The sequence below is a fragment of the Pezoporus flaviventris genome, unplaced genomic scaffold (assembly GCF_033815535.1).
Source record: "Pezoporus flaviventris isolate CSIRO_AGI_PZ_B2104156 unplaced genomic scaffold, CSIRO_AGI_Pfla_v1 ptg000090l, whole genome shotgun sequence".
NCBI lineage: Eukaryota > Metazoa > Chordata > Aves > Psittaciformes > Psittacidae > Pezoporus > Pezoporus flaviventris.
Window position 1 is genome coordinate 184554 of NW_026892638.1, and position 12389 is coordinate 196942.

At 37.8% G+C, this 12389-nt stretch overlaps 1 protein-coding gene across 3 annotated transcripts in view; it reads right to left on the reverse strand.

The window, feature by feature from the left end:
* Positions 1 to 12389, reverse strand: part of DOCK8 (dedicator of cytokinesis 8) — a 97290-nt gene that overhangs the window by 67922 nt on the left and 16979 nt on the right. For 2 of the 3 annotated variants that reach the window (XM_061475843.1, XM_061475844.1), the window contains exons 2-4: positions 9363 to 9465; positions 4999 to 5174; positions 2496 to 2567 (exon numbers count right to left, since the gene is read on the reverse strand). In XM_061475843.1, the coding sequence (XP_061331827.1) occupies positions 2496 to 2567; positions 4999 to 5174; positions 9363 to 9465 (351 nt within the window). Of the gene's footprint in view, positions 1 to 2495; positions 2568 to 4998; positions 5175 to 8313; positions 8496 to 9362; positions 9466 to 12389 lie in introns of those variants that run through there. The other variant, XM_061475845.1, reaches the window with a different exon arrangement.

Sequence of the window (12389 nt, forward strand, 5' to 3'; positions counted from 1 at the left end):
ACTGAATTATATGCTCTGATGTGTTTTAGTTTTAATTGTTCGCATTTTAATCACTTACCAGTTCACTGCAAATGAAAACTAAAGTCATAAAAGAGACAATCCCAGCTCTCCTTGGATGTGACCTTGTTTTGGAACTGCTTTAATCATCCAAAATGAATGACAGAAATTCTGAATGAGTTTAAGACATTGCAGCATCCAAAAGAGATTTTGTTGATTATTTTTTCTCTACTTCAAGTGGCAAAGAAATTACTTAATGGGGAGATTTATGTACCTGAAATCCTACTTTGCCTGTGAGGTACAATCTGCACCAGATATGCCCTTCCCCTGAAGTAGTCCTGTAAGATTTACTTACATTTTTTATTCATTTGCAAGGCACAGCTGCAATTAAAAACACCAACAGGCAAAACCTGCTTTTAGTATACATGTCAATTTTATGGCGACACACTGAATTAAGAAAATGGGACAAGGAAAAGGCACGAAGGACAACTGAAAGAAGAAACTGACAGGCACAGGAACAAGCTTCCCATTCAGCCTCTGGCAAAAACACAGGGACTGCTCAGCTGTGTCCAGCCCCTCTGCCATACACCTCTTCACCCTGGGGCATGAGGAGCATCTCTGCTCACCTCTGCACCCACTGAGGACTCTTCAATCTCCTGTTCTGAACCTTCACATGTATGAATGAATGAAAGTCACACACTCATCCATAGCTTAGCAGACTGTACGTTCAGCAACCTGTCCTATCGATCATTGTCTCCCAAGTAGGCAACTACAATTTTTCCAGCCTTTCTCAAAACAATGGAAAGCTTCCTACAATTTTCTACAACTACTTTTTCTCACTTTTCTCTTGATGTCTTTTCTTTCTTTCATATCTGTTTCAAGAACAGTGCCCAAGCATAACATGAGGCTCCCAGTAACAATCTGTCACAGGTTTATGTGACACTGCAGCACCTTTTGCACTGTCTTGTTCTTTGCAATTTTTAATAACTTGCTTGCTTTGTTAGTCACAGCCATCAAAGCCCAGCTGTCCGGCAGGGCCCTTCATCATGTTTATTGCAGGTTCAATTGCTCAATAAAGTTTCTGAACGCAAATTTTCCTTACCTGAATGAATGAAACAGTAAAACACACGAAAAACCTTTTCACACGTGTATTTCTACAGTTCCACTCACATTTCTACAAGCACATGCAAGTTTTGCAAGTGCAAAAACAGCTATGTTCTATATTTCACTTCACCTACTTTACTGTTTGTTCCCTACTTGTGTGCACAGAACTGCATACTGGCTCTTTGCAGCGCACTCAGAACAACACTGTGTGGAAGAGCTAGTGTCTGTGCTCTGCAGGTGGAGAGCCTGAAAAACCCGCTAACTTATTTCTAGTGACTCACTGTGCAGCAGTTCTGAGAACTCAGTCAATTTCACCATCACCCCCAGAGGAAGTCTCTTGATAACCCTCAGCAGCTGCTCCTTCCCTGCACAAGCTGCACAATTAAACAAAGCAATTTCTTTACAATCACCGGGAGCCAACCTGCAATGCACTGACTGCTGAAGTTTGTCAGGTCAGGTAAACAGAAAGTAGCAAGGGCAGGCAAAGGGGCAAAAAGTCAGCAAATGTGGCAGCACTCTGTCAATGGCTCATACTACTACTTCTCAAGAGCAGGGCATCAGTGCAGGAGGGGGTGAAGAGGAAGCAGTGCAGAAAAACAGAGCTCCACTGTCTCTTTATGAAGAACAGGAGGGGGTGATGGGGAAGGAGGTGAGCTCCACTGGCATGTGCCTTCTGAGAGTCTGGGGACAGACACTACTGTGCAGAAAGCAGTGACTGAGGCTTCCCTTCACATTTGATACGTGAAATGAAATGGAATGAAATTAAATTAGAAGATTAAATTAAATTAAAAAAAATTGTCACTTGTAATGACTATAGGTCTAAATCTATGTTGGATTACCTGACCAAAAATACAGTAGTCGTTTACTGATGTAAAATTGTGAAGTCAGATGTTACACTAATAATCCCATGAATACAGTCAATCACTGCTGGGAAAGCCCACAGTCCCTGGTTGTTTGCACTCCATTTTGTACTCCATTTTGTTTTCAGACACCCTTAGAACCCAGATCATGTCAAATTTTCAGGGCATGGCGGGGAAAATAAAGAACAGACAAATGTAATCTTTATCCCTGTTATCTTTTTTTTTTTAGTATGATCAAATACTAATAGCATTTCTGATTTAGACAAATCATCATTACAGACAGTTGATTTGAGTTTCTGACTGATTAATTCCCAGAGTGCCTGATAATAAAGAAACAGATGCAACAATATTTAGCTATAGCCCACTGGCTCAAACAAAACAATATACTCATATATACTACTGAAAAGTCAGTTCTTCTCTTCGGTCACTGATTCAAATCATTACTCTTTAGCATAACTTGTAACAGCTTGTACCTCCTTCCTGACAAATAAGATCCAAGCCATTTTAGGTTTTATTTACTTGTATGTAGCTTACTTTCGATTCACAATCAGCCACTCCTGGGTATACGTCTGAACGCAGTCTCTGACATGTAAGTCCAATTCAACCCTGGGGAAAAAGCAACATTTTGCAAATATTTTAGTACCTAGGCCACACCTTAAGGACAAAGAAATTTATCTAACCGTGCTATTCAGATAAAGGCCTCTCTATTAGTCCTCTCTTGTATATTTATTTTACTGCTAAACTGTTGTTTGAGGTTTAAAGAGTTCTGTGTATTGTATGAATTCCCTGATGCAGGCTTTTGTTACTGTGCTTATAAATATCATGCATCTAAGATTGATGATGCTAAAAAATATAGCAAAATAAAAGAAATTATACCAGGTACCCATCTTTGTGATTTTCAGAACTTGATAACATATAGTATCAACATACAGAGATATTTTTCCAGAGTTCTCAGCTCCTGAACTCTTCGAATACATAGTGTCCTGGGTTTTCTTGGTGTAATTTTCTTTTTTCTCACAGAAAGTAACAAAATTCTAAAAAAGGATCCTAAGCTTTTAATCAGTTAGCATAATAAAACTTTAACATCTAAAAACATGTTATAATTTAATTTTATGATTTTCAAATCTCATTTAATGTAGGGGGTTATCAGTGCTGCCTAATGGACTGGATACTGACTAGAACCAAAGTATTATAAGCTACAGTTGAGGTCCATGAATTTGCTGCCATGATGTAGCATGATTCCCCTACCCGTATTCTAAAAAAACTTTAGTGTGTTGTACCAAGATCACTGTTACATCCTCTGATCCAAGTAAGTAAAAGAACAGGATAAAAATGCAGTGCAGGAATGGGTAAAAGGTATGATACTTTTTAGCACATTCCACCCAGAACTCTAAAGATTTGCAAGTGATTACCAGGAATGGGTAACAACTGATTTGGGTTCATGCATGCACCACGGGACAGAGCCTTGGCCGATACTGGGCTGCTGTCCCTGTGTGTCCCTGCACTGGTGGACTGACACAGTCTATTTGGGTCCAGTTGGGATGTGTGTTTGCAACCAGGCAGCATGTTAACCCAGTTTGGTCACTGGTATCCTCCTCTTGGTGCAGGAAGAAACCACAGACTGCATCAGCTGCAGACAAGTCTTTGGTGCACGCCTCTCCTGTGCTCTCATCTTCCCTAACACACCCTGGCACTCTTCACCAGGCTTTTCTGTGAAAGCACTAATATTGATGATGGTGGTGTGTATGGCTAAATAAAAAAAGATTTGGTGAAAGCACATTTGTTGGTATTGAACATTTGAGCTTTGCCACAGACTCCTTACGAAACACTTAATGTAACTGTAGTGCAAATCAGGCCTAAAACTGATGGTACAGCATGAGTCTACACATTATCCTACTAGAAAAACAAGTAAATAACTACTGTTTTGAACAGCAGGCATGATGAGAAGTAACCTTGGAAACAGGGGGGGAATGATCATCTTATCTTTTAAATCTCATTTCAGAGTTGGATATTTTTTCACTCTTTTTGTCCACAATTTTAGTAAATGGAAACTCCAAGCACCAAAATATTCACTGTCTCCCACATCCCTTCTTTCTCTTCAGTTGACAGAAAAAAGAAGATAAAGATTGGAACATTTTCTGTGAGTAACTTCAAGTGAAAAATCATCTTTTGTTCAAATGTTACAGACATAGCAGCTTGGGGCTAAACTGGTGCTGCCCTCATGTTTATCTGCCTGTTACTGCTTGCAAAACTCACTAGGCTTTTGTGGCTCTATCTGAAGATACCATTTACAGGCCTTACAGTGAAACAGCCCTTACAGAAAGTTTTACATACAGTAGGACTCTCCCAAACCACATCAGAAATTCTCCAGTACATACCTTCTTCTCATTCTGAAAAATTCTGTTGCTCATAGTTTTTCTGTTTCTCAAACCAGCTTAAATATTTACAGGATGGTTAAGCACCAGTATCAACACATGCTACATATTCTAATTTAAAAGCTGTTAAAAATAGTAGAATTATTTCATTAATATCAGCCTAAAATCAAAAGTGACTCCTAAACTAGAAATTAACACTGCCCTCTGCCCCCAAACCTTGTGAAGTATGAACTATTTCTCTCCATTTAAACAAGAAAGGTATTGAGAAAGATGCTTAGTGATCTGATCCATGTAACGTATAGCTGAGGGTAGCAAAGGGGAAGGAGAAAAAAACCCTCAATCCTATGTTTACTACATAATCCAAATCAACTTCCACCTCTGGCATCAGAGAAACAAAATTACTTTTCATACTACCCTCCTGCCCTTTTTTACTCTTCTTCCTAGTCTATGCCTACCTCACTTCTGCTACTACCACCTAGCTCAGGCAGCTGTGTAAGGGCTAGCATAATTTTAAATATGCAAACAGGCCTAACTGAACCAGTGGCAAAATTTAAATGTTTAAGTTCAGCAAATGCACAATGGCAGAGTGAGGAGTCTGGATCAACATCTTCAAAACGATTTTTAAACATGCAGCATTTCAGAGGGAGGTAAAGTCTCCTTACCCATATTCTGGCATAGAGGGCTGCAAAGTCCTGCACTCTTTGGGTGTAAAGACAATGTCCAAGTCATCTTCAGGAAATTCACCAAGTTCTTGAGCTAGTTCTGAGTCCAAGTTGTTCAGCTGTGTCATTAGGAAGCCTTCAAAATCTACTGGGTCTACTACGTCATAAAATGAAGGCTAATGGAAGAAATAGACACATTTATTTTAGCAACAGAATGTTTGGGTGTTTTTTTTTCTTAATATTGTAATTTAGTCTTATTATTTAATTCTTCAATTCTTAATTAAAGAATTCCCATTATTTGCTAAACATCAGAAACAGCCATCTCATTTAATGCAAGAAGTTGCTAATGAAACGTTCAGCTGAAATAAGAAACAGAACGAGAAAGAGAACAAAGAAAGAATAGTTTTATAACAAAAAGAAACGGAAGATAATACATCTAAATCTAAAATTGCACCTATTTTCTCCCTTGAGCTTTCCTAGATGCTGGTAGAAAGGGGGCAGACTGAGGCGCCCAGAAATGCATTCTGCTAGAACTCTCTGAACTCAGTCCCCCTTGTCCAAGCCATGGAATTGATCAAGGTTATATGCAGCGTAATTCCAGCAGCAGTGAGTAGGAATAGCAGAGGATGGGGCAAGTGACCAAAATGACAGTGACACCACCAGCTGTCAGGAAGCTGCCAATGGATTCTACAGCACATGTGATGGAAGGCACTACCAGTAGCAAGACCAAGACAGCAAGTCTCAGATGTTATACTGAGCTAAAGACCAACTATGAGCACCATAACTGCCATCATAAAGATACCGCTCATTTGATGTGCTGTGCCTGAAAAATTCTGGCTACTAGAAACACTGTGCTTTCAACTTCAAACAAATTTGAGGGCAAGATAGAATCAGCAGAAATTATTATTTTCTATCTCTGCAAGTTACTGTTTTGTACATTACTAGAGTTTTAATTTTATTGGATTTTTCAAGGGTTAGTACGGTAACTACGCAAAAGATTATATGGATCTGCTAAAGCTGTTATTGAGAAACCTTACATCCACTATTTCTACAGAATGTTGCATTACACCTTGACAGAGAGCAATTGTATCTGACTACATTTAATCAGCTGTTCTTAACACAGAATTCTGGACCAGAACAAAGTTAAACAAATACCAGCTCTGCTATTCATACACACTATGAAGCTGTCTGGCTCTTTCAATTTGCTTAGTGTCAAAAGCAGAAGCAGAAAATCTTGTTTGATATCATACCTAGAAATGTTCTATATACACATAAATGTGACTTCATATGTTAAAAGTATATGTTATTATTTGTACAGAAAAAATTAAAATTCCTTTACTTTTTATATAGGCAACAAAACATAGGCTTTATAGGTTTAGAAAATAAAACATCTGCCCAGTCGAGTACAAAGACCAGCATATCATATCATTAATTTTCTTGACAAGTAACAAAGAGATCTAAAATTACAGCTTTAGAAAACCTATAGTCTATTATGTTCTGTGAGCTGCAGAAAGGCTGAGAACACCTCAGTGCAGTAAGAACATTGAAAAATAGAGCATTAGCATAATAGCACTGGAATAACTTTTTTACTATGAAGAAGAATTCTAGCAAAAAATAGCTATAAAATTATTCTTGTCCGTAAAAACAAAGGGTTGCATTATCCAAATACCTTTCTCAAGACTGCCTTCTTAAGCTGCCAGCAATAAATAGTCTGTATATAGATCCAGTAATCTACCCCTATGGTGCTGTTGATGCGGTGTGGGGAAAATAAAGCACCCAATGTTCCTGGTATCAACTACCTTTATATTCAATGTTACTGTGGCTCCTGTCTCATCCAACATGCATTCTGGAGCTCCCCGCTTAAACTCCAGTGTTCTTCACCAAAAATAAAACCCATGAGCCAAAATCATGAGGTCTTCACTTACTGAGTCCTGTGTCTGCAAGGCAACTCATGGAGGTTGACAGGATTTTCACCTGAGCATGAAGTGACCTCTGCACATGACAATGTTACACTCACAGCATTATAAATTTTAGCTCAACAGGACAATGAGGGATTCCACAGTTTATGAAACATGCAAAGGTGCTCAACAATGGCAAAGCAATAACTATAATGGCTCATACATATTATGCCACATTGGTCACTGGAGATTAGAAGATGAGTTAAAGCTGATCAGTGGTAAATTAAAAGTTTTGGAGCCTTTTCAGTGTTTTCAAGCTATAAATGAGAAAGTAATTCTGCTGCAGAAACATCTTGCAGAAAGCAAAGGATATTTAGAAGAAATGCTCCAAAAACATCTAGGAAAAGCAAACCAATTTAAACTTTTGAAAAGAAAATGGATGTAAACACCCCTGTAAATGATGTAGTAAGAGACCTTTGAACACAACCAACCACCATCCCCCACCCCAGGTTCCCCTTTTGTAGGGAAACTGTATTGTTCTCTTCATAAATAAAGCTCTAAGCTCACCCCACTGCCCGTATATTTAAGGGAGCAATCGAATTCTCTAAAAGCACATTTCGAAAAAAATTCTCTCTTTCTTTGCCCTTTGTATCCAAATGGAAAACTTAAAACTGACAGTAAGTCTGGCAAATTATGGGGCATCCAGCTGAAGAAATATACTGTGCTGTTAATAAATTTTTAGGTTAAGCACTATCTCAGGTTTGTACCTGGTGTAGTGCTGTCCTGGTTTCAGCTATAACAGCCATTTTTACTCCTTCATAGCAGCTGGTGCAGTGCTGCGTTTTGGCTTTAGTCTGAGAATACTGTTGATAACACACCAATGTTTTCAGTGTTGCCAGCATACTACATCAACAGTTTTGAGTAAATAGTGATCTTTATTAGCCACTGATTTTTACTGTCAGCATAATATAATAAGATTAAAGTAAAACAGCTTAAAGTATACAAAAGCATATTACATTTCACTTGCTGAAGATGTAATGACTTACATGCATAGTATTTTTACTTAATACAATCTAATGTTTGCTTAAGCGTTGCTCTTCATTTCAGAAACAACACTTCTCCATTCTGACAAGTCACATTTCATTATGTCTTCTAACTTTTTCTAGTTGAAATTTTAATAATAATCTTTAATCACTAAAAATGTGTGCTTTTGACTATCATAAATTAGGCACAGATGTAAAAAAGATGGTGAAAAAGGTAAATGCAGATGGAGGGTAATTGTCTCCCTAGTGCAAATTATCAAAGGAAACAGAAATACTGTTTCAAGTGAGAAGCAAACACTCCTTTTCACACATCATACAAGTGTGCAAAACAATTACTCTATAGAAAATGCCAAAAATCATTACTGCAAACATACCTTTTTAATGATGATGGATTAGAGGCATGTAGATTGTGACAGCACACAAAATGGCAGCTGTGGCGTAGTACTTGGTAAATGAAATGTTATCAAGTTTCTCAAGAGCAAAAGCAATTATCTGCATGCAGAAGAAGGGACCTAGCCTCCCCAGGCTGAATAACCGAAAGGAACAAGTTAAAACCACAGCATTTCAGATTAAGGAAGTGAGTAGTGGCAGGAGGCCCTGACACATAGGAAGTAACTGCTTACATCTAGTGGCTTACATTTTTCACAATCATTGGTGCACAAAGACTTCTCCTGCTTCTACTTAACTGGGTCTTAAAAAACTAAAAGAAAAATTAAAGGGGCAGGAAGGAGAATCAAAATCTTAGTTTTATTTATGGCATAGTATTTTTGCAGAATACTCACTCTCCTGAAAGGCTATTAGAAAGATACAGCATTTTTTCCCTTTGTCATAAGGGCAGCATCATATGGTCTGACTTCTTTACAGTGGGATTACACATGGAAGGCTGAAGATGATTTGGAGACACGTAACAGTTCACTCAATTATACCCATGCCAATCAGCGCATATTTTGGCATTTTTTCACTTAACATGCTTACTCTACAGCACTGAAAAACATGGTAGTGTGCTGGCTCTACTGCTAGCTCTGGAAACTGAATTAAGCCATGCTAGTTTAGCCTCTGCCTTCCTTTTTTTCTCTTTATTCATTGATCTCCTTTTGCAAATTATCTGCGAACACCACACAATGCATTTACTTGACAGCGTTGAATGTTTCCAGCAAGGGAACCATGCAGTACACTCAAAAACTTACTAATTAACTTTGATTTATAGTAGTATGAAGAAAGTCTGTCTATTTTAGGCTTCAAGGACTATTCTAGGCTTTTTCAAATGCGTAATTTCCTCATTTTACCAGGGACTATCATTCAACAACTTCAAGCAGAAGTTAGTAGAAAGCAAGATAGTTTAAGAAGATCATTTAATTTACACTAGAAACATTAAGCAGTGTAGAAGTTAAACCTGTGTAAAGAAGATTAATCCGGAACTTACCAAATGAAGAGTAGAAAAGCCAGGGGTACTTAAGCTTCTTTGACAGAACTGTGCAACGCCTGGTTGGAGAGTAAATTGCTTTCTTATTTCTGCAGAGGAGTGCCTTTAATTAAGCAGAGAAAAACTTTTATAATTACAATTATCTCCACTCAAATTCCAAGTGCCAGACTTTGCCAATTTGTCCCGTATTTAGAAATGTCCCAGGGTTTAGAAATGTATTTGGATGATGCGCTAGATTCGTTTTGAATCTGACACAAACCTCAAAAAACATCCAAAGTCCTATATAATTAAGATTCTGATACTCTTCCAACAGATTTTTATCATTATATTGCAGTCCTGGCATCTGGGAAAGGCTATGCAAGAAAGAAAAGCCTTGCCCTTAAGTGAAGTCTAACTGCAACCTGTACAGCATTACTTGTAGATTCGCTATTGCAAAGAAGAAAAATACACAGAAAGAACAACGAATATCCCAGAGGCCAGTATTTTAATGAGCTAGCAATTGATCAAGGGATAAAACCAGGACAGGACACTGAACAGTGAAAGCCCAGACTTAGGTTAATGCAGTCTGCTGTGAAAAGCACAAGATAAACCAAAGTATGAATTTAAAAATCAGCTTATACTCTATCAGTTGAACATTTGAGGACAAGTCTTCTTAAATGATAACTAATTTGTTTCCATAGGAACAGAAAGAGATCTGTACTGAGTTCTTCAAAAATCCCACACTGATAGTACAGTTGTGTATACCCAATCTAAAAATGCTATGATCACAGTAGCTTGGTCATTTTTCATGTAAACAAATCAATTATTATTTAACACAATTTAAGAATAATTGGCCATGAAATGGCAAACAAAAGGTCTACAGTATATTTTAAAAAGATATGTTTTAAAATAAAAAATATAAAATATATACAAGATTGTTTTTTAAAAAACAAGAGTCATTTAAGCAGATTCTAAGGGAAAAAAAAAAAAAAAAAAAGAACAAGAACAAAAAAAAGAACAAACCCAAACCTGTAGCCCACCAGGGCAGCCAACTTGGAGACAGGAAAATACAGAGGGAAGAAGACTTTCTCTTCTATATGAGACTCTCTTCCAACTCGACCAAGCATTAACAGGCATCTTAGAATTACCAGATTCCACAGGCCAGGTTGCTTGATTGGTCTTAATGTCTTCTCCTCTGTGGCCTCTTGATTTCTACAACTACTATATCTATTCTGTGACAATCTTACTACTGCTTTTCTTAACAAGCATGACAAAAACTTGATCAATGCTGGTCTGCTCGCATTAGGAGACAGGCATCTATTTTTTCCCTATTATAAAAAGAAAAGCTGCTTGTATATCAAGGTTATTGCTACTCATCTTCCCACTCAAATATTCTCTGATCACGTATGTATGTAGCAAGGTATAATACAAAACTCTTATTCAAAATTATTAATTTCCTTCAAACTGAAAGGTTTCTATCCTGTGCAGATGTGCCTGTTACTGATGTAAATAACAGAGGTATCTGCAGATGCTGGCTTAATGCATGTTAAAAACTGTATTATACTGTGTTGCAGAAGTTGCTGCTGCAAAAAGTGATATAAGACATCTCTTATTTACACCAGACATGGGGTCATCAGATTCTTCAGAGAGGAAATGGTAAGAATTTTCATCTGCAAAAGAGGAGCGTGCATGTAGATGAAGGGCAAATTTGCTGTCTGGTAAAAGCCTTTGCAAGCCCAGCTAAATGAGAGGAAATTTGTTTCTCAAAAGCACTGCACTAGTTACAGAGCCTCCTCAGTATTCAAAGAAAGAACCTGCAAATTAAATTTGTCCAATGGTAATTGGCAGGATCTACCAGGAATAGGTAAAGGAAAGACACAGCTGCTAAAAATTGCTAAACTAAAAGCAGGGAGAAAAGGTGGGAGTTATGGTCAGAGATGAGTGGTCCACATTACCTAGCACATGTGGAGCTAGGTTCTGTGCCAGCTTCTATTCCAGGTTCTATGAAGGCTGCAGTCTACCTATGCCATGGACATAATTTTACCCTTCCTGCCAGTACAGCAGCCTTGTCTGATTCCAAGAAGAGCTTTACAGTCACCCTTGGCAGCAAGGACAGTCTAGTTATGTGCTAAAACACAATAAGGAAAGAAGGCAAGTGATGAAGTGTGAACACAAAGCAGGCACTGAAAAATATAAGCAAAAAAGGGTAACTGTATCTCCAGAAAGGGGGACTTGAATGGTCACTACCAATCATCTGGTCTCTAACACCCAGAAAGGTAGTAGGGCAATTTACTGAACAATCAACTTATAAGTAGCTGGAGTATCAGGTCCCAAACTGTGGTCTCCAGCTGAAGCAAGGGGACCAAAGAGACCGTGAAATCATATCACTTAACATCAAAGTGTATATCACCTTAGTAATGACTGTTTATTGATAGTCTCATGATAAAGTGTACGGTGAGCAGCTACAAACTGTGGTCTGTAGTCAGCTACTGTCCAAAAAGCTTGTCAATTATTGGTTTATTATTGGCAATTATTAGGATGAACATCCAATATGGATTTGTCAATGGACAGTTACATAAAACCAAGCTAAAACTGTTCTGTGATAATTTAACTGGATTGAGTAAGGCCCTTCATAGTGTCCCTCATGACATTCCTATAAGCAAAGTAAAGAGATAGTGGCTAGATGGAATCATCACAGATGCTTTCAGAACTGGTCAAGAAACATATTCAAGGCACAATAATCAATAGGTCAACAGAAGATTGTGAAATGATTCCAAATGAGGTACTACTGTGAGAAGCAAGTTAATTTTTACTCAGTCTAGTTCCAGTCCATATTTTATTTTACAACAGTGATGATGGCATAGATAACACAGTAATATAATTTGTGGATCACATCTACAGTTGGAAGGAGTTGTGAGGGTACTGAAAGGCAGGACTAGCACTCAAAATTATCTTCTATTTTAGAAATATCCTGAAATCAGCACATTTAATTTCAATAAAAATAAATGTAAAACCCTAAACTTAGAAAAAAAAAATAAATCAAATGTA